This window comes from Platalea leucorodia, assembly GCF_965183815.1.
Source record: "Platalea leucorodia genome assembly, chromosome: 4".
NCBI lineage: Eukaryota > Metazoa > Chordata > Aves > Pelecaniformes > Threskiornithidae > Platalea > Platalea leucorodia.
In genome coordinates this window covers 5415191-5442189 of record NC_138826.1, presented here as the reverse complement: position 1 = coordinate 5442189, position 26999 = coordinate 5415191, and the positions used below count along the sequence as shown (strand labels likewise).

At 42.0% G+C, this 26999-nt stretch overlaps 2 protein-coding genes across 3 annotated transcripts; both read left to right on the top strand.

Annotated features, from left to right (window-relative positions):
* Positions 1–500: 500 nt before the first annotated feature.
* HMX2 (H6 family homeobox 2) lies at positions 501–1951 on the top strand (the record flags this gene model as incomplete). The annotated part of the gene is made up of 2 exons (XM_082311108.1): positions 501–760; positions 1405–1951. The coding sequence occupies 2 exons, from the start codon at positions 501–503 to the stop codon at positions 1949–1951; spliced, it is 807 nt and encodes a 268-aa protein (XP_082167234.1).
* A 1166-nt stretch (positions 1952–3117) lies between these two features.
* On the top strand, positions 3118–16963 carry BUB3 (BUB3 mitotic checkpoint protein; the record flags this gene model as incomplete). 2 transcript variants are annotated; one of them, XM_082310085.1, is made up of 9 exons in its annotated part: positions 3118–3206; positions 3453–3620; positions 5911–6105; positions 7261–7330; positions 8737–8888; positions 11953–12111; positions 13537–13714; positions 14085–14301; positions 16306–16963. In XM_082310085.1, exons 2-9 carry the CDS (start codon positions 3612–3614, stop codon positions 16313–16315), a joined length of 990 nt encoding a protein of 329 aa, XP_082166211.1. In that variant the 5' UTR covers positions 3118–3206; positions 3453–3611. The 2 variants fall into 2 exon arrangements, with proteins under 2 accessions (XP_082166211.1, XP_082166212.1); XM_082310086.1 differs by lacking the exon at positions 16306–16963 and having other exon boundaries at positions 14085–14305.
* Positions 16964–26999: the final 10036 nt, after the last annotated feature.

The window sequence follows — 26999 nt, the reverse complement described above, 5'->3', positions numbered from 1 at the left end:
ACGTCCCGCTCACCCACTCGAGGCGGAGGGCGAGGAGGCATGGCGGGCTCTCAGCATCCCTCCCCCGGGGGCGCGGGGTCGGAGCAACCCCTGGAGCCCCGGGGACCGCGGTGAGGACCCGGCGGGGTCCCCCCCCGCCCCCGGCCCCGCTGCCTGCTGGCCCCGGCGGGGCTCCCCCACCCTCCCACCCCGGACCCCACGGGTTTCCAAACTTTCCGTGGCCGCCGCCGCCGCCGTGATTGGCGCGGCGGAGGCCACCTCCATGCAAATGAAGCCCCGCCGCCCGCCGCCCGCAGATCAATAGGGACGCGGGGGAAGGAGCATGCATTCCGCCTGGGCAGGCGCGGGGAGAGCCGGCAGCGGCACACCGAAAACACCCCCCAAAACAAACCCCCCGCCGGTGCACCGCAGGCTCCCGGTCCCCCCCCTCCCGCACACCCCGACCCCCCGAACGCCTCTAAAGCGAGAGCTTCCCTCCTCTGCTTTCTTATGAACCCAGGATGAGCAGCAAAGAAGACGCCAGCAAATGCTGTCCGGCGGCTGCTCCCATCTCCAGTTTCACCATCCAGTCCATCCTGGGCGGCAGCGGCAGCGCCGAGCCCCCCCGGGAGGCCGCCCGCGGCCGGACCCTCTCCCTCTCCTCGGAGGACGAGGAGCCGGAGGAGAGCTGGAAGCATCGCCGTTGTTTCTGCCCCGAGGCTCACGGCCCCGCCGAGGCGTGCCACAAGCACCAGCCCCTCAGCTTCACCTGCCTCGGTGAGTGCCGGCGGGACGGGAGGGGCGGACGGGGCGGACGGGGCCCGCCGGCCGCCGGGAGGGCTCGGCCCCGGCCCGGCCCCCGCTGGGGAGGGGGACACACACATGTCGCACCCTCCCTGCTTTCGGGGAAAAGCAAATTTGCGCCGTCCGTGGCTGAAGCGGGGAGGAAGAGACTCCGTTAAAAATAGGGTGGTGGTTTTTTTTTCCCTTCCCACCTCGCCCGCGGTTGATTCCCCCGAAGGGGCGCGATGCCATCGATTAACGCTCGTTTTCTCAGATTCTGCTTATTTACAGCGCTCGGGCAAGGGGAAGAAAGGTGTTTATTTTTTTAGCATTAATTCTAACTCAACGGTTTGTGAAATGCAACGCTGTAAAGTAAAATCTGCCGGCTCGTATCGGGTCGGAAAGCACCCCCATGCCTTCACTGAGGCGTGCACAGCCACCTGTCCGTCCATCCGTCCATCCATCCATCCATGTGATGGAGGGACAGAGGTAGCCACGAAGGGGATGCGTTCCCCCGGCGTTGGTGCTGGCTTCCCCCGGGAGCGGAGGCGGCGGGGGGGTGGGGGGGCTCGGCCGTCGGGGGGTGCCGGTACCGGTACCGGCCGCCGTGCGACCCCCGCGCTGTCGCTCTGTTGCAGGCAGCGCCAAGGGGAGCGGAGCGGCGGCGGCGGCGGGCAGCGGGGAGCGGGGGCCCTTCCTCTCGCCCCCCCAGCAGGACTGTAAGGAGGAGAAGGAGAAGCCGCTGGGCCCCCCCTCGCCCTCCTGCGGGGACCGGCAACGCGACGGCGGGGACCGGCAGGCCGGGGCCGCCAAGAAGAAGACGCGGACGGTCTTCAGCCGCAGCCAGGTCTATCAGCTGGAGTCCACCTTCGACATGAAGCGCTACCTGAGCAGCTCGGAGCGGGCCTGCCTGGCCTCCAGCCTGCAGCTCACCGAGACCCAGGTGAAAACCTGGTTCCAGAACCGTAGGAACAAGTGGAAACGGCAGCTCTCGGCCGAGCTGGAGGCGGCCAACATGGCCCACGCCTCGGCGCAGACTCTGGTGGGGATGCCGCTGGTGTTCAGAGACAATTCCCTCCTCCGAGTGCCGGTGCCCCGCTCCATCGCCTTCCCCGCCCCTCTCTACTACCCCGGCAGCAACCTCTCGGCCTTACCGCTCTACAACCTCTACAACAAGATCGACTACTGAGCCGCCCTCCGCCCCTTCCCTCCCCTCCCCGCGGCCGCCCCGTCGGGGCCGGGGCCGGGGCCGGGGCCGGGGCCGCGGCCGCCGCGGGGGCTCCGTGCGGGGTCTCGGCCCTCCTCCGCGGCGGGGACGGAGGAACGAAACTGACGGGAGGGACGGGCAAACGGAGAGCCCGGGGAGCCGGGGGCACCCCCGCGCTCCCCTCCCGCTATCCTGCCACTTGAAAACAAAACAAAACAAATTAATTAAAAAAGCGTTATTTCAGATCTGTAAATATTTTTAAAGAAAGAAAGAAAGAACAAAAAAAAAAAATAAAACGTTTTAAGCCTCGTTTGTAAATTTGCCAGCTCGATCGCCCGTTCCCGCGGGCGGCCCTGCCCGAGGGGTCCCCGGGCCGGGGGCTGCCCCGCAGCCGGGGCGGGCAGGACCGCGGCGCCTGGGGCCGATGCACGGGAGAGAGGAAACGACGTGCAACGCCGAGGGTTTATTATTTTATTTTATTTTTATTATTTTTTTTTTCCTGCCTCCTGCTCGTTATCCCGTTTCCTGCAGGGAATCCCGCAGCAAGAGGTGTGGAAACCGCGGCCAGCGGCGGCACCGCCGGTACCCAGCGCGGGGGGGATGCTTACAGCAGCGGTAACGGGGTAACGGGAAAAAAAAAAGAAAAAAAGGAGAGAAAAATTGATCGGAAGGGATAAATACGGCGATTTTTCAACCCGTGGGAACGAGAAAGCTCCCCCAGCGCGTCGCGGCCGTAGAGCCCGGTTTGCCGCCCGGTGCTGCCGGTGCCCGCTGCCGGCGGGGACAGCGAGGTGAGCATCGGCACCCGGCTGCCCGGGCCGTCTGGTTTTTTTTGTTTTAGGGGGAATAATCGGTATTTCGGGTTTGCCCGTCAACGTTATTACAGCCCGGCAGTGGCTGTCCCTACCCCCGCGGCACGGGGCCTGGCGCTACGGCCTGGCCGGGACCCGCCCGGGCCCGGGCCCGCCGCCGCCTCCCGCGGGGGGAACGGGGGCCGCTCACCCCGGCGGCGGCCCCCGGGGGTCCCGGGCCCGGCGGACTACACGTCCCGGCATGCCCCGCGGCGGGACGCTGCGGGCCGCGGGCGCGCGGGGCACGCCGGGACGCGCAGTTCCCGCCCTTTCGAACCGGCCAATAGCGAGGCGGCGCGGCGGGGCTGGGCGGGCGTGCGCATGCGTGCGGGCGGCGGCGGCGGTTGTCGGCAGGCCGGAGGCGCGGGCCCGGGCGGAGCGCTGAGGTGAGGCCGCGGTCCCCGCCGGGCCCGGGGCTGGGGCAGCGCCTCGGCGGAGCGGGCGCCTCGGCTTGGGGGCCGCCTTCCTCCTCCCGGGCTGGCGGCTGCCTCCCCTCAGCCGCGCCGGGCGCCGCGGCCTATCCCGCCCGGAGCGCCCCGGCTTCGCGTCGGTTCCCGGGCCGGGGCCGCGGGTGCCGGAGCCTCTCCTCGGTTCTCGGGCCTTTCTCTCACTCTTTTCCCTTCCCGCCGCAGCCGGCAGCATCTCCCACATCCCGACGTGCTGCTCCGGGACCGGGCTGCGAGAGCGAGCGGGCTCCTTCGGACGCCTCGGCGCTTCCCTGATCGGCCGCTGCTGCAGGAAGGAGGCTTTTCCTTGGCCTTGCGTGGAGCGGCGAGAGGAACTCGTGCAATATGAAAACGGTACTTTTCATGTCTTCTTCAGGAAAGTGCAGGCTGGTCCTCCTCACCCTGCCGGCAAAGCGGCCTGCTTTGTTCGAGAAACGCTCCCCGGCTAGCCAAGTGATCCATAGAGTGTGCTGTGTTAAGAGGAGCTATAAAAGCACTGATTCCTTATCTGCTTAGTGACAATGAGCTTTCGGGAAGATGGAATTGCAAAGGTGCACCCCGTAGTTAAGTCAGCGTTACAGTTTCGGCACCATGCGTCTTCCCTATAACATCATCTTTATGAGTTATCTCTTGTGGTGCTTGAAAATTTTCCCAGGACTGTGTTGTTTGAGGTGGGCATGATGGTTACTGTTGTTTTGTAATCCCAGTTGTGGAGCAGCTGCGTTTGTGAAAATGTGCAGAACTCTTTGTGTGGCTTATTATTATTATTATTATTATTATTATTATTATTTTCTTTTTTGTTTGGTAACATATGTAAAAGGAAGGATATATTTAAATTCTGATATTTCATGAATTCTTTCTGTATTAAAAATACCTTTGGGAGATCATTCCAGGTTTCTGATGTAAGTAACTTTGCTTCCTGGAGTGCTGCTTGTTGATGGCTTTTGGGTTCGTTAGTAACTGTTGTACCGGGCACCTCAAATCCTCGTGTTTGTTGTTTGAGTTTTATGCCACAAGTAGATGGGGCAATTAGCACGTCCAGTCTAATTCTCCTAGTTGTTCTGAATTCCTTTAGATTTTGTGTCTTTGTACATCCATCTGAAATACTCGCTGAGGTACATTTCACCATTTAATGTGTGATGAAGGTGCAGCCGAATTCTCTGTAGTATTCATATAGAAATACGTGTAGCAAATTCTCAAGCATATCTGTCTTTTACCCAAGTATTCCCAAAGCAGAACTGAAAAAAAGGAGTTAAGAAGGAAGTTTTTATTTCCTATTATTAATTTTTTTTTAATCACTTCATGTTTAAATAGGAGAAATAACACTTTATGTTTACTTAGTGTTTTTTTGTTTGTTTGTTTGTTTGGTTTTTTTTTGAAGGATGTCTTACAGAACACCTACCAAAGCTTCCACTTAGGAATTTTTTCCAGTGTAAGAAATGTGTAGTGCTCACGTTATTATACAACGTGATGATTGTTCAGTTACTGTCAAGTGCTGCACTAGAGTAACTGTGCACTAAATTTGAACCTTGTTGTAGTTCATCTGCTCCTTCCCTCTTGATTTATTCTCTGAGGTCTAACCTTAACCTCTGCAGTTGTACATACAAATTCTGGAGTGATAGCGTTATAGAAGATCTGGCCTACTTTACTTCTCTGTTCTTTTAGCATAAGGGAAACGTGCTCTTAAGGCGGCCTGAAGACTTAAGAAAAGTTTTGGCGGTTTTGTTGGTGTACATGTGATGAACAGTTTCTTCTTTCAGGGCGTTTGTGAGGTCTGCGCTGTCTTCCCAGTGGAAACTTGCTGCTCAGAGCCTCTGCTCTCCTTCTTTGAATTTGAGTATATACAACTAACTAGTCCTATGAAGCAGTGCTGCAGTTACCTTCAGAGTTATTGATCTGTTGTTAAATTGTTCATATTTTTTTTCCAGTCACATCACATTTACGTGTTTGCTCTACATTTCAGTACCCCGCAAAGCATAACTTTCCTTTCTTATCTGACCTTCTTTAGACTCTAAGAGGAAAAAAAGTCTTAAAGCTGTTTCGTTGGTAATATTTTATAGCACTTATGGAAGCCTAAGGATTGGAAAGTTGCAGAGATCCCCAAACTATTTAAAAGATGATCCAATTGCAATCCTTGGAAGTATACGACAGTCATACCGAACCAGGAACAAATCAGTGCTTTCTGTTGGAGTTTTCAAATCAGTTTCCTTTCTGCTGGCATGTGTTTTTAAAAGTAACTTCTTGAGGCTCACAGTAATTTATAAATATTTACTTTTAAAAAATACAGCCACATACTCAGTAGTGTGGTGGAAAAAAAACATTTGTAAGTAGCAATATCTAAACTTAATAATGATGATAATAAACAACTTTTTGTACTGCTTATTCCATGTTATATTTGATATTTAAATTTAAAAGCTCTCTATAAGGGGAGGAGTTTATTGAAGTTTTGGACAGGGATTAGCATCTTGAATTTTAGAGAGTTTGTCAGAAATCTGGGTGTTCTGAACTTCTGTGTAAAAGCTAGCAAACTTCTCAGGTCTACTTTAAGTTATCTTTAAGATGTATCAGTTAGCTAACTAACTTGCTAGGCTTATGGTCTTGTTATTACTAAAATTGTATCCATGCATTATTGTCTTTTTTTCAGATGACGGGATCAAACGAATTTAAACTAAATCAAACTCCAGATGATGGTATTTCATCAGTAAAGTTTAGTCCAAATACATCTCAGTTTCTGCTTGTTTCATCCTGGGACACAACCGTCCGGCTCTATGATGTTCCTGCCAACACCATGAGACTCAAATATCAACATTCAGGAGCTGTCCTTGACTGTGCTTTTTATGTAAGTGTGTGAGGTGTTTTTTCTTTCTCTTAAAAATTATTATTTTGTAGACATGTAGTGCCCCAGGTACGTGAGAAATTGTCAGCCCCTGAAATTAAAGGGATAGTGAAATCCTACCTGAAATCTAGGTTAAAAAAAAAAAAAAAAGCTTGCTGCTTCTAATTATTCTTCTTTTAATGAATGTCGTTCTAGTCCTAAATATCTGTATTTCCTGTGAAGGGTGCAGGCACACAAGTAATTTGCTTCTGCTAGAAGTGCTAGGCAAAAGTAATTTGAGCTGGTTTGTGCTGTTTCTGCGATGGTATGGTAAATTGTGTGCATGTTTCTTACAAATAGTTGTACTGGTAGTATATAGCCAGAAATCATTAATCACAATAAATGCCGATAGCCAATTATTTTTTTCTTTTTTACCTTCTCATACTGGGTTATTTTGGGAACATGGCATTGTTCCAAGTGAGCCATTTACCAGATACTTGATTTCTGTATTTTTAATGCACTGGATTTGAAGTATGACTGGTTAAAGTTTATTGGTGCCACTGTTTTGTTTTGCCTTTGTTTGTTTGTTTGTTTTTTTAAATGGAAGGTTTCAATTAGCATCTTTTTTTGCATTGTATTCTGGCATGTCCTCCAGTGACTTGATCTTGTTATGTTACTGAATGTTTTAAGGATCAGTTTAAATATTTAATTCTGCTTGTGCTTTTTTCAGTGAACATTTTGTCACGTAGCTAATACCGTACTGTGGATCAACACACAGGTTCTCAAATGGTTTCTAGTTTCCAAATTAGTTTTAGAAGGAATACACTTCAGTTAGGTGGAACTGGCTTAGGTTGGCGGTCATTTAAAAATGGGCATTGTGTGTTTTGCTGTTACAGAAATAGAAATGATTTGATATAGCTTCTAACTGCTGTTGTTTCTTTTTAGTTTTACTTTGACATTAAAAAAAATTTGTATAGCTCAGAGTGCTTTACCTAAACATTTTGCAAAGCTTCAGTCATCTGCCTGTTTAGATCTGGGCTGGATCTTAACCTGTGTGTCTTAATTCCCATCTTGCCAAAACTCTTGAAAGCAAGTCCAGTGTTATGAGCCTGAGGTATTAAATGTATAGCAGCCAGGGAAGCTTAACGCATGTCATAAGGTGGATTTTTTGCTTCATAGGATCCTACCCATGCCTGGAGTGGAGGATTAGATCAGCAACTGAAAATGCACGATCTAAACACGGACCAAGGTAAGCAGGCTGAATTCTGTTAGTGGTCTCAACAGCTGGCCTAAGCTTTGGATTTATAGACTTACACGAGTGGAATATGTTTCCATTTTTTTAAATGGGTGATATTTAAGTAGTAGCTGTTTAGATGTTGATTATAAACCTCTACTGATTTAAGTTGTCAGTGTTAGTGCGCAGCAGTCTCCTATGCTATGCAGCCTTTTCTCGCCACCGAGACACAGAGCAAGGCAGTGTTCCTTACTGTGTAATTGAAGATTGTGCTGTAACACTTTTTAACAGAAGGGCCGAATCCGTTGCTGCCAAACTGAGGGTTTAAACTTTTCCTGTGATGAATATTCATTGATGTATTTTTACATGTGTCTTTCTCTTTTATTTACTTATTTTAAGGTGAGAATGGAAAGAAAGGGAATAGCTATATACTTGTAACACTGTCGATTTAAGGGTCACATCATACGTGCCTTTATCTAGCAGAACAGCCGCTGGCCCTAATAACTGCCACCTAAAGCATGGAAGCATTTGCAGTTTGCCAGAAAGTTTGGTAGATCTTTGTTGTAGGACACCTTGAGTTGGATTTCTGGTGATAATCCTGCTCTGCCTTAGGCTGCTGTGTCCCAGTTAGGGGGAATTCGCTAAGCTGAACTAAAACTGAGAGTGTTTTTTTCCAAAGGTTTGTGGTTTAGACATATTTAGAATCGTCTTTCACATGTATGGCAGAAGATATATAAGCTTTGCTTTGTTAAACATCATGGCCTTATACTACATTTTTTTTCCTAACAAAACATTGCTCGAAAGTAGCACAGTTCCAGTGCCTCATTGGTGCAAAATCCAGAGCTAGTTTGTCTAACTTTTTTGTGTGTTTGTACGTATTTTAAAGACAAAAGCGAATCTCTGCCTGAGAGAAATCTGGTCACCAGAACCAGCCAGTAGTCAGGGCGTGACAAACTTATGTGTGCAGTAATGTTATGCAAAAAGGTCAAATAATTCTGTTATAGGTGACTTTGTAAAAGTGTTTGTATTAATATCTTTATTCATATGTAATATTAGTTCATAATGTTAGTATATACAAGCTTACGTTGCTTTCTGTATTAGTGTCTGCATCACAGGGGGTGATACCATTTGATACGGAACACTTTATACCTCTGAAGATCTCTCTGTGGCTGCCTAAAATTCTTAACTTCCTTTCATAATCTCAGGAGACATAAGTTTAAATTTAATGTTTCTGATCTTTGCAAAAGATCTGCTTCTGAAGACTGAACTGTCTGTAAAGGGACTCCTAGCATATCGATACACCCGTGAGAGTGTCAGAAAATAGTGTGTTCGTACTGCAGTAGTGTGTCCTTCTTTTTTCAACACACATTCTGACTGCTTGTAGAGCCAATAAACTTACAATAAATTGTATTTTCTTACAGAAAACCTTGTTGGTGCTCATGATGCTCCTATCAGGTGTGTTGAGTATTGCCCAGAAGTGAATGTCATGGTGACTGGAAGCTGGGATCAAACGGTTAAGCTGTGGGATCCCAGAACTCCTTGTAATGCAGGAACCTTCTCCCAGCCTGAAAAGGTAGGTACTGGGTCCTGTATTCCAGGTGATATGTTCAATAATACATCCAGTGACTGGTTAAATATCACAATACAGGACACTGTCTTGAACTGAATTGAGTTTGAAAAGTTGCGTTTAATGGCTTTTAAACCGTGGAAATGTTGCATTTTAAAATATTGATATTCAGAATATGTTGCAATTTTAGGTGAAGGCTTTGAGCTTTCATCAATAGGAGAGCATAACGCAATTCTTAGCATTCCTGATGGACCAAATTCTTTTAATTTAAAACAAACTTGAGGAAGGAAAACCTGACAAAACCAGCACGTGAACTTGACATAATTGTTAATCCTTGGCTTAATTGTAATACGCACTATCGATTTCCTTAAATGTTAAGACTTTTGGATATATCAGATCCTGGCGGTCATAAAGTCTGATTGTTTTGAAATGTGCATGGAGATATAATAGGAGGCCAATTACATTGCCTGAAATAATATTTTGGGCTTTTTATTTGTATTAAAAGGTCGAACAGAATTGCTTTTATTGTAATTTACGTGTCGTTGTACTAATGGCTAGTAAATTCAGACATTCTCCTGATACTAAAATCCGCTGTGCTAATGAGAGAGCAAGAAAAATAAGGTAAAATGTAATGTCTTAAGCTTTTTCTAATGGTTACATGGTGTGTTAATCTTTATACTGCTTACAGTGGTGTCACTGAAAGAATTATAGAACAGTAATTTCTGGTTTTTTTATAGACTCCTAAACACAGGCTGGATTGATGGATAATTTTACATATGAATATTTTTTTTTTGCCTATACCCTTTTTAAATTTCATTTAGCTCTGTCGCATCGTATTGTCAAATCATACTTGTGAACCATCATTATGTTCCCTATTGCATCTAAATAGCTATTACTTTTGTTACAACATAGCTGAATCTACTTCTGGCAAGACCTTTGTTCAGAATAAAGTAATTGCATTATTTCTAGTTTTGATTTATAGTCGTATGTAGCATGTAAAGAACTGTGATAAATTGCTGACAGGATATCATATAATGGACAGCCACAGTGAATCAAGCTGCTTATTGGTTCAGCAAGGTTCATTATGTCATTTTTTTAATACTGCCTTTGATAAATGTGTACACCTACTCAACTGCATGACAATGGTTTCATTTGATTTATGATTGTGTGGTGTAGAAAGAATACTTACTATACAGGTGTGACATCAGTTTGTAAAGAAGATTTAAGATATTTAATGTTCTTTATGCCTTTGTTTCCATACATGTATACAAACACGTTTTATATAATGTTTATTAATAATTTTTTGATCCATTTATACATCAATAACAAAGCGAGATTTGAAAAACTGTCTTGTCAAAGTGTGTAACTACCGTTGGCTCAAAGTTTTCGTGCCCTTTTTATTCGTAAGTGGGGTTTGGCAATTGGGATCGTCAGAAATTTTAGGCGACTCCTATGTGAACATTTAAGATGTTTCCTATCTTAAGACCTCAGTCGTAAGAGGGAAATTCAGTAATCACATTTTAGAGCAAGAATGCATGCTGAATGAATGTGGATTGGTTAAAGGAAGTTTTATATACATACACCCACCCACATACACACCTGTCTGCTTAGGGTTTTTATTAGAAATTAACTCTTTGAAAACATAATTTCTCCAGAAATGTTTAGAGCAAATGAAAAGTTGTTTTGTCTGATATTGTAGTGCAGTCTTACCAGAACCTCTCTTTATCAGAGAACCAGAAAGTGAAACTAGGTGCTTGAGTGAAATTGTACAAGCACATGCCAAAAGTAAATTGAATCCTTCTGGCAGGATACCAGACCCCTTACACTTTTAATTCTTGATCTGAGGTACATACAATATCTGTTTCTTACATATTTAGCTGCATTAGATCACTTTTGAAAAAACTCGTTCTTATAGTTTGCTCTTGTTAGCAGCTCAGTGACAGGAGAGCTGTAGGTAGCTGGATTCCATCTTGCTTGTGTATCAACAACTTGTAATTCGTTTGATTGCACAGAGGTTTTGACTGAACCTTTTTTCTTTTTCTTTTTTAACGTATTTCCAGATTAACTGCATCCCAAGTACTAGTTGGAAACAGAATGATTTCTATGCTGAATATTTTAATGAGAAATTTGATAAACAAAAATTAGAACCTCTGAGTCAATTTTTGGAGTAGAGTTGGAATTCCAAGCCGTAGTCTTTTTTAATGATGTCAAGCATAGTGCTTCCTTCAATTTCACTTAGTTTTATTAAAGTGTACAAAGTACTGTTTTTTGAATGATTTCTTGGCAGTTTATTCCCCTTTATTAACACGAGGCTCCACCTGAAGTATTCTGTTTAAAAAGAAAAATGCATGATTACCAGATGGAGGAAAACTGAGAAGAAAATGTGTGATGTAGGACTAAACTGCAGGATCATGAACTGATAGTGGGGAGTGCAAGCTGTGCAGATGAATTCCAATATCCATGCCCTTTTTTCCCCCCTGTTACTGTGTATCTATTTTCCTCATGCCTTGAAATATCCAATAAATTTAATGCTTGGAATAATTTTGAGGAAAACTTGAATAATACTGGTTTCCCTTTTGAATTATGCATAAATACTTCGGTACACGTGTAGCATTTAAAACATGGGTAATACCAGCAAAAGGAAGAAATCTCATGTGTGGAAGATTATTTAGATACCACTGAGATCTGGAGACTGCTAACTGAGCAAATGCGCTTGAAATTTAGAATTGCACAACTGCATATGCATATTAATTTTTTTTTTTTAACTAAATTTGTTATATTTAGTATGGTGCTGCATTGGGCTTGATTTTTCAGCTATCTACTAGGGTACAGAAATAAGGGTGAGCTTTTGAAATGCTACATCAGTGTCTTACCACTAACCAGCTGCACGCTACTGCTCTTTATCCCAAATTTGAGTTATAAATTGAAGCAAAGGGGAAATCTGTAGCTATAGACTTTGTTGTAGATGTCACCTGTTTTGTTATTGCATACTGCTGACATTTTATTTTGTACAAAGAACAATGGATATCCAGGCTGATAAGTGTTAAATATTGTAATTTTTTTTTTAAAGGTCTACACGCTTTCTGTGTCTGGAGATAGACTAATTGTGGGGACGGCAGGTCGGAGAGTGCTGGTGTGGGATTTGCGGAACATGGGTTATGTTCAGCAGCGAAGAGAATCAAGTCTGAAATACCAGACCCGCTGTATCAGAGCGTTTCCGAATAAACAGGTATGGGATCCGTGTCAGTAATTTATATTCTTGCTGAATATTCTTTAGGAAAAGTGGTGGCTTATTTTTCAAGTTTTCTGTATCTTTGTCTTATTTTAAAAAATTTCTGGTTTTCAAAGTTTTGCAATCAAACTGTGGGAGGGGGGAAAAAAATGGTGTTGAGGCTCCCTGTTCCAGGTTAACTCTTTTTAATAGCATAGCTTAGGAATGTTTGCCACTAACTTACCAGCATGTTATGTTTTCATTTTTTTCTCTATTTTGTCTCCTTTATTAAAATAATCTATTTAATGCATCACAATGCTGACATGCAATTAAAACACCCATCCCCAAAATTGCAGTAGAAGAGAGGAGGACAGAATTGGCGATTGCTCAGCAGCCTTTATGCATTGTAGCTCCAGGTTCTTCAACAGGCTGTGAACAGGGGCGGGATTAAAACTATATAATGTCATTTATATATTTTTCTTCCTTTTTTTTTTTAACTCTGAGTCTGTGCCGTGCACTCAAGAACCCATGATCCATGGTCTAGGGGGAATTGTACAATTTAGGTGATCATACAGCTGTTCCATGTAGGTTAACGTAATGTACCTGTGGTATTTCTTTGTGAAGTAAAGCAAGAAGAGCAGCTTTTTCTGACAAACTAATTTGGAAGGGAATTTTCCTGTGTACATAGTGATACTACAGGAATTGGGAGACCTAGTTACTTGTTCTTGAACTGGCATAAACACTTTGTCCATTTTCAGTTTTAGTTATGGTAAAACAAGCTGATCTTCCAGATTGTATTGTGTTATGGATTTTAAAGAACCTTGCTATAGCTAGATACCATTACAATCCTATTTCTGAAAAGATCTATTATGGGCTTAACTCAGAAGTTTATAATAAAAGCATCTCAGGTTGCTCTAAGTCAGGACTGTAATTAACTAGATAAGTGGACACCACTTATAATCAAGTTTCACTGAAAATACTATTTCAACTTGAGTGTTTAGTTGCTAGTATAAAGCTCTGAACTAATTTTAATGTAATGTAATTCTGAAAGTATATAGTCCTGTGAGTATGTCTAGTATTGGTGATACTTGGGCCCCAGGGGATAGGTGGGCAAACACAAGGGGTTCTTAACTCTCAACATTTTTTCCCCAAGTCAAATTGTGTTGGGATTTGCAGGGGTGATTAAAAGCCTCGCTGTCCGCTTGAAACTATGGTGCGATGAGAATCTCTCAGAAAGCTTTTTTCTGCATTACTTCTTTCTTAGATGCAGATTTTATTGATGGTGCCATGGATCTGTGGTAACAAGCAATTTCTGGTTGTACACAATCTGAGACTGTGTACATTTCATTTATTTGAATTTAGAGGGGTATAAGATAAATTGTATTGCAATCTCTTCTCCAGTTTTAAACTTCTAAAATGCTTATCTCCAAATTTTTTTGGTAGGGTTATGTTTTAAGTTCTATTGAAGGTCGTGTTGCAGTGGAATATTTGGATCCAAGTCCAGAAATCCAGAAGAAGAAATATGCGTTCAAATGCCACCGTTTGAAGGAAAATAACATTGAGCAGATTTATCCAGTTAATGCTATTTCTTTCCATAATGTCCACAACACATTTGCTACAGGTAGAGTGGATACTCAGTTTTTTGTTGCATCACTTGCGTCAGTGCCTTTAATTTTGATTTAAACAGATCAGCTTTTCCTTCATATGCCCTTACTTTTTAAGCATTTAAGTTGTATTTTTTGCAATGAGCAGAGTTTTTATATTATTTGATGCAGTGAGAGTTAATTGCTTTAGCAGGGATTTTAGGAAATCCTTGTCGTGCTCTTTACTGAATTATGCAACTCTCTCTAACCCTGTGTTTTTACTGACAAAGTAATTCCAGGTAGTTCTCTCTTTTCCTTCTCTTTTTTGTTTTCCTTTGCTATATCTTTTGAGTCTTACCATTCTCCCAATTATAATTTACAAACAGTTTTTAAAAATTAATTTTTCAGGAGGTTCTGATGGATTTGTAAACATTTGGGATCCATTTAATAAAAAGCGGCTGTGTCAGTTCCATCGGTATCCCACAAGCATAGCGTCACTTGCCTTCAGCAATGATGGAACTACCCTTGCAATAGCTTCTTCATATATGTATGAAATGGATGACATTGAACATCCTGAAGATGGTATCTATATTCGCCAAGTGACAGATGCAGAAACAAAACCTAAGTGAGTATGCTTCACCTGTATTTGAGCCTTTCTGAGCATTCATCCCAAGATTTATTAATTTTCCTAAATTCATGAATAGCATTATTGATGCCAGTAGATAGTGCAGCTTGACAGTAGGGTTGGTTTTGATTTTATCTTGTTCACCCAAGCTTTCAATATCCGTAGGTTGATAGACGTCTGATGGATAAAATTGTGCTTAGTTGTTTAGTAGAAGAATGTCAAACTCCTATCCTTTTTGAATAGGCGCTGTTATACGAAGCTGTGGAGTTATTGCTAGCTCATCGCTTCAAGAATTAAGTGAAGAATTCAAGAATAATTTATTTGTGTAAACGTTACTGTGTTTGGGTATCTAAAACTTAGAGTTAATGAAATCTTTACACACTGAGTATGCACCCAGCTGTCACAGTCAGAAGTGAATCTAGATACTGTTCTAGGAAGGTTGTGTAAAATCAAGGAAAAGCTTTCTCAGTTTCTGTGTATTGGAGTTTGCTGCAGCCCTCTGATAACACACTTTTCTGTCATTGTTGCTGTCAAAATGGGGCAAACTGATTGATGGAGGTAAAAGATTTCTGTTAAGCTCGCTTTGGCATGAATGTTACATAGAAAAATTGCCGTCACAGTGCAGAATTGCACTGCTCGTCATTATGCTAGCACAGGAGCAGTTGTTTTTATTTTCAGATTCCTGTGGTTTGTCATTGCTATTTTCTTTTCTTCTACTACACAAACTGTCTTACACTTTATCTGTCTCCGTTATTTACTATCTAAGCGGTTACATAGAGACACCCACAAGTGATCAAAGTTCTTGAGTTTAAAACCTCAAGACCTCCCCCCTGCCCCAAGTGACTTGTATATTGCTTCGGAGCAGCCATTTTATCGCTGTGGAGATGTGAGGTGGAAGTTACAGAAGAATAAATGCACCATCTCTCACTTGCTTGTTTTCAAATAATTTTGAGGTTCATGGAAAAATAAACCCAGAACTATTTCAGTATTTATTTCTGGGCTTCCTCAAGCCAAAAAAAAAATCCAAAGATGATAAATCAAATCTATTTTTAAAATCAGGTTGTACTTGTTACATACATTTGGGAAGGTTTAAAAAAAAAAAAAAAAGGTGATAGAAGAATACTTGCTGCTGTTGGTCTTGTAATAGTAAGAGCTGTTTTCAGTTATTTTTATTCATTGCTAGTTATGGTTGCTAATTCTGTAGATGCTTCATTCTGCCGTATGAGGAGGTTAATCTACAATTAAACAATATTTCCTCTTGGCCCTCCATTATTTTCTGAAACAGATGGTTCATCATTTCCTGGGCTGTTAAACACAGCAAGGTTAAGGTTAGACTCTTGGGAATCAGCTAGTTTTGAATCTTATTAGGCTGTAGAAGGAAAACTAATAAGAATACTCCTTAATATCATTTTGTGACTGCAAACAATTATTTATTAGCAAACAATTGATCCCAGAAGGGCAAATTGTTTGAGTCAGTAATGAGCTGAGAAAAGACAGAGCATATCTGTGTATTTGGAAAATAATTGTAACGTAATTGCAATGCATTTAGACAGGCATCTTTTTGGACCTGTTTCTATCTTTAAATGAATTTCTGAAAACATTAACAAGGTTTATATGCTTTTCTGACATTTACAAGTTGCTTGTGCCAACCTTAGGGCACTAAGAATGATGCATATATTTTAATGTTACAGTAGCGTGAGTCATTTCTGGCTTATTCTAAAAATAAGTTACTTAGGATAGCAGTTTAATAGTTGTTTCATAGTGATTTTTTGCATATTAATTTGAATCACTTTCTGCGTTGTTAAATGCATCAAGATGGTGCCATATTACATAAAGAAAACTTGGCAAGATCAGCTTTTTGATCACTAAATTATTGTGTATTGTATCTTGATACAAGCAAAAGCAGTCTTTCTACACATTTCTTCTTTTATATAATGTTGAATGTTTTACCTGCTTATGATTACTTCAAAAATCGCTTGCTAAGATACTGTTTATTTATTTCAGGTCTACTTAGAGGTCTGCTTAGACTCCTGGTGATACTTCTTCTCTACAAGAGGTGCCCACCTGCTCCTAACAAGACTAAACTGAAACAGTAGAAGTGAGAAGAACAATCTTTGTACTGATGTTTTTGACTAAGAAATACTTGTTTGTATATTGTAGTATGTCTTAATCTGTCATTACTTTCTGGCTTATAACGTTAGTGAAACTGTTTTCTTTATCTGCTGTCTGTAGCTAAATTAGTTCAGTCCTGTAGGCACCTCTGCGTATACTTTTATAAAAACTTATCACATTTTGTAGTATCTAAGTGTGAAAACTTCCAGTGGTCTCATAATTGTTCAATAAATATCTGTAGGTTTCTTGAAAACAAATACTTTGTGTAACAGCCTTTACTGTTTGTGAAACAAACATTAAGACCAAACCTTTAAGTTGCAAGAATTCTTGAGTTCTAGATCGTCCTGATGGTAAATTTCTGAACCTTTTGTCTTTTTCAAATGAGATGAACTGGGAATTTCTTCATGACCTGGGGATGTTGGCTCTCCGGTGATGTTTTCACAGGGCTGTGAAAGCCTAAAGTTGTATTAGGTGGGCTTGTTTGTCTCAATGACTTGGTCACTACTGGAGAATCGTTAACTGTTTCTGGAGGAAAGAACTTGAACATGTGGTACTTTGTTTTTTCACATACTGCATAAAAGCGTAAAATTACCGATACTTGGGAAGAATGGAGGGTAGAGGGGAGCAAATGTAGAGTTTCAGCCTACAGCTGAGCGGTCTGTTCCGAGGCTGCAGATCTGACCTGGTAGCCCAGGGTTTATGGGGTAACGCAAGTGGAAAGGTAGAAAAAAGGAGTTTCCCCAGAGTGGAAATGTCATTCTGGGCGCAGAACCCCATGAAAAGATGCTGTTTCTCTGAATGTCGTTTGCCTTATTGCCAGTTGGTAAGGAGTCTAATCTGTAATCAAATTTTGTCAGCCTCTTGAGGATTTTGGAGTGGTGGGTGGGTGTGAGAAGGTGCTTGAACTTGGACAAATTGAAAATTTCTTAGGAAGGTAGTATTAGAAAAACAACTTAGACACACTGTGTGTTTGTTTTTTCTAACCAGCAACGTAGATCTGATCAAGAGACTAAACTTGCAAATCTGTCTTCTGAAAAGAATATATTCAATATTGCACATTCCTGACTGGTTTGTGGAAATAGAGAAATGCTTTCTGATTAGTACCACCAACAAAAGCTATCTCATGCCACTGCAGAACAGACTGACATTCTGCTTTCTTAATAGCAGCTTGTATCGGGTGTTTGGGAAGTACTTAATACTTAAGTATTCGCTTTGTAGTGAATAGTAAGGAGGGACAGAACAAAACTCCGATGAGGCTTATCAAAGATGATTAAGGTGTGGGTATGTTGGAGTGGTGACTGGATTCATACTTTACTCCCAACTTATCAGTGCTGTGTAGCTAGTGGGAGTACTTTATTACCTTTAAGAAAACAAACTTGCTGACAACAGACATAGTAACTGATCGGGCCAAAGGAGGTGGTGATGGAGAGGAAGGTGGGCTCTGTGTGTGCAGAAAGCTAGCAAACCTGAGCTGTTACCAGGCAGAGGTAGTAAATGCGCTGTATGTGGAATACTTTATAATTTCTCGTGAGCTAGATATGGATTCTTTGATAATGTAAACTGGTTTTGATAGGTTTGAAAAAAATCAAAGATCTTCCTGAATTAAATATGGATAATGGCATCGCTACAGTAGCATCCAGCCGCTGTTCTGATAGATGTGCACCGTCCCTAGTTCTTCCCATTTTAATTGGCTTTTTTGCGTTGAGGGTACGTGACTCTGTGATGTTGGGCAAAGGTTGAATTTTTGATGTCAGCTTAGGAGGTGATGACCCCTTGGTGTTTGCGTTGGGGTTTTCTTTGTTTGTTTTTGAGGAATGAGTTGATACATAGAGTCTGAGGCCTAAACATGGGAACCAAAGGTTTCTGCGAGAATGACTAGCAAAGAAATAGTAAGCAAAATCCCTGGTTTGAGGGATGACTGTAGGTTGAGACAGCAGACTTTGTGTTAGGAACACTGTGGAGCGTTCCAGGCTCCCAGACCACAATGTGTATGTGTGTGAAGGTTTAAATACATACATATTTGCAGAGTAAATACACACAACATCTGTTGTTTTTCCATCTCTTCTCAGCTGAGAGAGTATAGTATTAAAAAATAGAAGCTTGAGCCCACAAAAAAAAAAAAATTGTTGTTACCTAGAAGCACAATAGTGACCCTGCTTGTGGAGAAGAGACCTGAAGTGAGGGTGGGTCCAAATAAATAATGTGTGAAGGCAGAAACAGGCTGGGACTCATGAAAAGGTGGTTTGGTGATGATGTGGAGAAAGGATCATGTGAAATGGAGAGAGCACAGAGTGGGGACGTACAGGGGTGTAGAACTGCGGGGAACAAGGTGGAATAAGAGCTAGAGAACGTAGGGGAAAGCAAAGAAAGAATTGGGGGAATTCCAAATAGTTTGGTTAACAAAGTAGGCACATAACATAGCCTGGAAATGGTGCCACCTGTGCAACTTTTCACTGGCAAGTATCAGGGGAAAAAAACCTGTTAATGCTTGATGTGCTGAGATCTGCTTCAGTGGACAAAGGTAGCCCAAGATATGTAGGAGGAAACGGATTGGACTTACTAGTTCTATGTTGGCTTAAAAACGGTAGGAAAATTTCTTGTGGCGTGGCGGTGTTTTATGTAAATGCTTGAAACAAACACGAGTCTGTAGAAAATAGTGAGACAATCGGGCATAATGGAGGAAAAGAGAAACATTAGTTGGTCAGGGCTACAGCTGTGTCCGTAGGTTAGGTACGAATACGTGCAGTTGGAATACGGATATTTCTTTTACAAGATTAATCTTCCTTTTATTAGCTCTCTTCTAGAAAGGCAGGTCAAGGCAGAGGTTCATGAGCTGGAGAAATCATGAAACAAGCCTTTTCTGACCTATATAACAAGCAGCTGAACAAAGAGGATATACTGACTCTTGATCAGAGGAATTGAGATCTAAAAAAGCTCCTTAAGTCATTGCTTTTTGCACGGTGTTGAGGGCCATACAGAAAACATGGAGTCATAGCCGTCATTCTAATAGAGTCATCAATCACCGTTGACTGCTTGCAGGAAAAAATATCATGGGTTGTCTCTCACAAGAGCCTCATAACACTGTGGTATTAGAAGCCAAGTGGCATCTGTGCCCTGAATGCTACAAAAGCATGCTGGTAAGTGTACTTTTTTTTTTCTGTTGGCCAGTACTTCAAGATAATCAGCGTATGGTTTCTACATACACGTCTGGAGCTCTGCCGCATCTCAGATGGGATGTTTTGTGCTGCCGCTGCGATTATAATAAATATATATTAAAAAAAAGGTGTCCTTTAGGTGAGTGTTTTCTCAAGCAAAACCTGCCCCTGGTCCGAGCTCAAAGCTGACCTCTGAGCCCTGAACACAGAGACTTAAGCGATGCCGTTGAGAACAACCTGTCCAAAGCTGCGTGGGTATTGCTAGCTCCATCTTCCTTAACTGTCTCACACTTCTGTCAGCGTCCAGTAGTTTTTACTGCCTTGAAAATGAAGGATTTTCTGTAGTTGGAGTCATGTAGTCACTCGGTTCCACAGTAATTCAGCTGGTGCATCTGTGAAGATAGATGCCCAAAAGCTGGGTGTTTCTACTGTTGGATACTCTTGCAAATGTTGGCCTAAATGACACGTCCACCATCAGTGATTGGTATTAGTGGTCTGGAGCAGAACCTATTTCTTTTGACTAGCAGACATCTGTCCTGGTGATTACACCATTAGCTGCTTTGATGTTGTTTAGTATAATCATAACTGCAACGCTTGTAACTTTTTAGTCAATATGCAACTGATACAACTTCTAGTCCTCCAGCAAGTGGCGTTTGCTTTGAAATGTGTCGGGCTTCTTTGTTCAAAATAGTATTTAAGTGATACTTCGTAATATGTTTAGATATGTAGAATTTAGAAATGAAAAGTCAAATACGGGCCTCGCCCAGATATTCTTATAACGAATATGCTAAAGGCGCTCCCTGTGAAATACGTCTCATTTCCTAAGGCTACATGTGCGGCACTTTGACTATATCATACATTTTCCTATAGCGTGAAAAGATACGAATGTGCTAACGCACGATAGCAACACGGGGGATGTAATAGGTCTTCAGAGCCTCCTGTGATTACCTGCAAAGTGGAAGGGAATAAACTGTTCTCCATGTCCACTGGGACTGGGACGAGGCATAATGAGCTTAAATTGCAGCAGAGATTAGTGCAGACATTAGGAAAAAGTTTCTGAGTGTAAGGATGGTTAAGCCCAGGGATAAATGGCCTGGGGAAGGTGCAGCGTCTCTATCCGTGGAATTTCTCAAGCCTAGGTTAGACAAGCGTCTGCTGGGAATGGTGTGGTTTTAACCGGTTCCATCTTCGGGCAGGAAAGGTGAGCTTGTGCTGATTGGGCTTGCGGTTGTTACGTGGCTAAATTTGTCTCTGCTCATTCAGTCACCTGGCATTGCTCCTGTCACAGCACACTAGTATTCTTGGTAGCAAAGGCCGGGATTCCTATTTATTTAAAACTTTTCACATTCTTAGACAGGGTTTTACTTTCCTCCATGGCCCACGCCACCATTAACAGACAAACTCGTTTCAGCTCGGCGTCCGCCCGTGCTTCCCAGCTTGCCCTGTCAGCGTGACCTGGCATGCCAGGGCCGGCGGGAAAGCTCTGCAGAACCGTCCCGGTAAACAAGACCATCATACTTCTTAAACTCGATGTATGTACTCATTTTGTAGGCATTTCTGAATTTGTATAGGGTTAATAAAGCGGAGTACCTGATTCTTATTGGCTATATAAACATTTTGTTTATATCAGTCTTACAGTAATTGTAGTTTAAGCTTGCAGCTAGCTTCACCGTCAGCTGGCACTAAATAACTCGTGTACCAGCGTAGCACGTAGTCGTATATTTTAATCAATTCCCCACGTATGGAAACCCCCTATATTCTTTTTTGGTAAAACCAGAGCAAGGTAGCATCAAGTAAAAGCAAAGTAATAATTTATTCACTTATGCCGAAGAGTTCCTAATAATTAAATTAAACTAAGCAAGGGTTGCTTTTCCCTGCTTGTGTTTTCTGCAAACCACCGCTGTTCTGCAGCGACAACAATGCAACAAAGACAGCAATTGCCTTATTCTCAGCGCTGCACAGATGCCTTGTAAGAAATGATTCTGGCTGGAGAATTTGTTCCCTAAATAGATAAGAGAGCCAAAGGTTGAGAGAGAAGAAATATTCTCATTCCACAGATGTCAACAAAGGCACAGAATAAGGAAGCGAATTTCCTTGTCACAGAGCAAGGGCAGGACTTGAACAGATTTCTTGATCCCTAGCTCACACGTAATTGGTTTAATTTTTTGCCTCTGCTGTAGACTTACTGTGGGGAGTTATTTGAGTTAATCTTTTTTTATTCTTGTGATGTAATTTTTTCATCAGTCGAACAAACAGCGCTTCCGTGTAAAGGTAAATGAGACCAAATTGTTGAAGGAGGGTTAAGATCCTTAGATGAATCTTCTTAAATGCAAATTTTTCTTATACGATGATACAGTAGACGCTATTGTGTTGGTATATAGTACTGCTAAGTGGCATAAAGAGATTCCAATAGAATACAAAGATTGGCTTTATTTACTGCTTTAGTGAAGGACAGATGTAACAGGATGAAAGTAGAAAGTGCACGCATTTTTAGAAGTTGTGCTTTTAAAAATAATAAAATGTGCCATCGTGTTTCTACGTAGTATTATCTAGGCAGAAAAAAATGTATAATTCAGGCCCTGCAAATCAAAGACTATTAAGAAGTATTAAGTAGAGAATTCGTAATCCACTTTGTAAAGATTAAAAAAAAAATTGCATAGCTGTAGCCTGTGCAGCAGACAAAAGAATGGAGACATCAAGAATATATAATATATATATATATATTTTATTTACCATGTTCCACATCCTCAGTTTCTGATGTCTCCTCTTGATGAATCGGTTTTCTTGTCCCACACAGACGTTTCACGTTCTGCTGGGGAGTCGATGGCTGCAGTTGCTGCAGCGCTACACGTGCAGCTTTGGGCGTTGTAGGATGCTCGGCCGTTGCTACAAAGCTGCTGAGAAGCTGCAGGTATATTTTCCCCAGAAGCAAACACGTAGGGTATTGGCAAGGGGGAGAGGCCTGCCTGTTCCCAGCCCCGTGACGGCACATAGCCTGGTCTTTGACATTTGCTATAACATATAAAGTCACTGTTTTTAATTTTTTACTTGCTGGTGATACTCCATACCATCCTCTGCATCATTTAAAGATGTCAACTGGTGACACAGACTGTAAAAAGATAGTATAAATATCTCTTCTATTTGTAAATTACATGCTTTGAGAACATGCCTTTGGCTTTTTCTCTTCCATCTATATTTTTTTATGTTGAGATTGTTTGATTCTTCATGCGAAGGCTTTACGTAGTGGCCTGCAAACACACAGTTGCTGGAAGGTGATGCTGCCTGAGCGGTAAGATAAGTGCCCTGTTTCTGTCAGAGTACCTTAATGTCTGCTAATGAGATTTTGGAGGGAAACATCGTGAGAAATATTTGTAGATAACTTTCCGAACAAAACGTCTGGCCTTTTGTGCAAACCCCCGGTCCTATACCATAAATTAAATGGCAGGAATATATCTAGAGAAATGTATCATCCATTCCTGTTTAAAATCTTTGTTTTCAAGATCATAGTGCTTGGTTTGAAAAATAAAAGAAGTGCTTAAATCCTTGAATTTTTCCCTTGGTTATTACGGAGTCACTGTTCTTTCCGTGTCATCTGCAATCCTCGAATGCTTTTAATCAAATCCTCAGAATTTAAATTATTAAAGATCTTTTTGGGATTACATTTTTTATTCCTAATTATACGCAAAAGATATATATCATGAAATATGCAGCATGTAATTGCGATTAAAGCGTACAGTCTCCCGAAAGATGGGTCTAACAGTTTTATACATCCAAAATTTAATTAGGCAGATAATGGGGTTAGAAGTGAGATTTTTAAGGATGGGGTGGGGATGGAAATTTTTGGAATTATATTTTTTTTTTTTGATGGAGGTGGAAATCAATATGGAGGCTGCAAATGCAAATCGAAGTCATTTCTTTCCTCATCTCCACTTGTGTCTTCTTTCTTCTTGTGTTGGTCTCAAGATTGTCCATACAAAAACTGAGTTTGTCTGGGTAGCGAACAAGTAATTCAGTGAGTCGCAGAACAAAGTCTGATTTTCTACATAGTTGGGTTTTGTGGTTGTTCCTTCTTAGACATCTGAGAAATCAAGTTTAGACTTAAACTCTTCCACAATCGGGAGGAAATTTTCCCAGGCAGATTTCCCGGCCCTTCCTTCCCAGGCACGTTATTAAAGGCTGTCTCCTCTGCTTGGCTGCCTGCTTTCATGAGGGATACAGGAATTTGATATCTTTGAGACCTCCTTCCTCTGTCAAACTCAGTCGTAATTGGTGAATCAGTTCCCAAGTTATTAGGGGGATGAGGGGAGAAGGGGACGGGCAGACAGACACAGACAATTTCATTGCACGAATCTCATTTCCTTAGGAAACTGGAATAAAAAAATCAATTAAGGTTGAGACCCTCCAGTACCCTTCTTCAATTGCTTTGGAAGGACAATGCCTTTCGCTGAAGTATCCGTGATATACAATATCTTGATCAGTCCAGCATAGGCTGAAACCCATTTTAGTGTCCAGTGTCCAAACACAGGATAAAAACCTGGCTTTTCTGTAAACAGCAGCTGAAGTTGTGGAGCCTTTGGCAGCGTCGGGATTCACCCGCTGCAGGTTGCGTTCAATCAGGCAGGTTCAAAAGGACAGAGCCCACCCTTTTGATTCCCATCGGGGAGCGTAACGCCGGTGTTTCGAACCCCTGCCGTGTGCTTCAGGGCTACGTTCGCCATTGCTTTGTTCTGGGTGCCATTTAAATAGCAACTAAAATTTCAGGCGCTGCTATTTCAGGATGCCCCTGAAAAGCCTCCTCATGACGTTCACCCAAAGAGAAACCGCTGCCTGATCGCTTCATCTCTCAGGGCAGAGGATATCGGCTCACGTCCCGGGTACGTGGGGATTTTGCATCGGGGTTTATGCCCGCCGAGCTGCGAGGTTAGCGCATCTCATCGCGTGCCTCTTCCAGCCTCAGGAGTTTCCCACAAGCTGCGCTGCTCCAAAGCTCCCACCCGGGCTTTTGTTTCAGCAGCGCATGACCTTACGTACTGCTTATTAAGCAATTCCTTCTCTCTTGTCGTGAATGGTTATATTATTTTTTCCACATTCTGGAAATTTCACTGGTTTCCAAATAATTCTGTTTACCGCTCTCCCCTCGCCCATGTCACTGACAATTTTTTGTTTAAATATTTAAACATTTCATTAAGCCTCTATTCCTACAATCAGAAATAATTCAAATATAACTTCTAAGTGGCGGACGTATTGAGACATTGAATAAAACCCTAATGTTTTCACGAGCCGTTTTCTGGACTGTCTTCTAAATCATCATAAAAATCCCAAACTAAAACAAAAAAGCCCCCAAACAAACAGGTTTTTTGCTGTTCTGATTGCAAACCAAGCCTATGTGAGCAGGCTGACATGTTTATGTTCTCAAAAGCAGCAAAAATCATCAATTTTCTGATATCCTGCTTTACCCAGCGGAGGTGTCCAGATTCAATACTTTGGGGCTACAGTTCCTTTTTCTTCCTCTTATTTTAGTATTTGTTATGCTAACATCTTGTTCTGCTGTGGAACTGTTTACAGTAAAGAAAAAACCACCCTTATTTGCCTAGAAGCTCTATGGTGAGGTGGGTTTTTTGTGGAGAGAAGGAAATGAAGGATGAAAATGTTAATAGAGGAAGCGTACATGTTTCAGATGATGCATTATGTGTATCCCCTTATTTCTTGTTTTACTTTTCTGCATTTCTCATTGCTCTAAGGACGTTTTATTAAAAAAAAAAAAAAAAAAAGTGATGCTTTTCCTGTGCGTCAACTTGAAGACATCTTGGTGGGACTTCGTTATAATGTCACTTCAGTTATTTAGTTCCTTGTGGAGTGATGTGGAACCCGGATTCAAACCCTGACCAAAACCTTTTGAACTCAAGGGAGATCTTTTCAATTTAGTGACTTGCTATAAGGCTTGGAGACAATTTCTCTGGCTAAAATCAGTGAGGAAAACCTTGTTTCTCTTGGCACAGGATCAACCTCTGCGTCAAAATGGTGGCAAATAATGTTTTCCAGATTTTATTTGTTACTACAGCATCAGAATCACCTTTACAGGCAGATAACGGTATTCCTAAAATAGAGATTGTGGTTTATGTCATTTGCATGTAATGCATTATCATGGCCATTATTAATTCCCCTAGTAACTCTTTACCATTAGAAAAAAATTGCATTGCAGGACGGTAAGTATCTATCAGCAGGTATGCTTTTTTTTTTTCCCCTTTTGAGCTGGCTTCTAATGCAGCAGCCTTTCATCCCTCTATATAAGATTTACCTTTAACCTAGAATCTTTCACCCGTTATCTATAATGTATAATTATAAATACATTGTAGTCTTGAGTAAGTACAATTAAAAAGGGTAATTCGTTTCCCTCCCTCTCTCCCATCCTCCCACCCAAGTCCTTAGGTTTAATTTTCGTGATTATGTTAGATTATGAGTCATTTTAAATCATGGTATCCAGTAGAGACTACTCCTACTCTGCAGCTCTTTTCAACAGTTGTTTATGGTAGTTTCAGCCTCTTTCTGCCTCTCTGAGGCTCTTTATTTTTAAAGCAAGGCAGACAAGGCCTAAAATTATTCCATTAAAGAGGTGCAATTTTTGTAATGGGACTTAGAGTGCTCTGCAGAAGTGCAGGCAAGTTTCTTCAATATCCTGAGCATTATTCGCTCATTTAGTTAAATGATGTTTCTAATTCCCTGGTAATTACATGTAATGAGGCACTCTTTCTCTTCTTGATGAGACTTTAGCTTAATATGAGATGTCGTATTTTTTTCTTTCTTTTTTTTTTTTTAAGGGATAATTACCCTTCCCAGGAAAAGCAGGGGGTTTGTTGTGCAGAATATATAGCAAATTATTTTATTTCCTGCCATCTTGACTGCCAGTAAATTATAAAATTAAGTTTCAGTGGAGCATTAGCACAATTTTGGAAAGGCTTGAGATTTTTTTTTTTCTTATTCATGTATTGATGTCCTTTGGGACTGTTGAGCTATTATTCATAGAATAGATGTTTTTCTGCCAGTTCCTAGTATTAGATGGTATTGAAGCAGCAACAGAGGTTTATTTTTTTTTTCTGGATAATATCCAATGCAGAATGGTCTTGTTAGTTGCTTTTTATATCAGGTAATTATCTTTATAAAGTTTTAGTAACACTCTCCTCCCCCCCCCCGCCTTGGTGACTAAGTAGATTTATTTTTATGCATGTTGTAATATTAAATGCTGGGGGGCTTTTTGTTTTCAATTCTGGATGGCTGTTCTTTCTTAAATTTCTTACATTTGAATAACATTTAGGGTATTGGAATGAATGAAAAGCTGTAGGATGCATAACGTTAACAACAATAACGCAGCATTTCACTTCAGTATAAATAGAATCAACAGTCATTTTAATTGCTCTGAATTTCCTGTCTTTT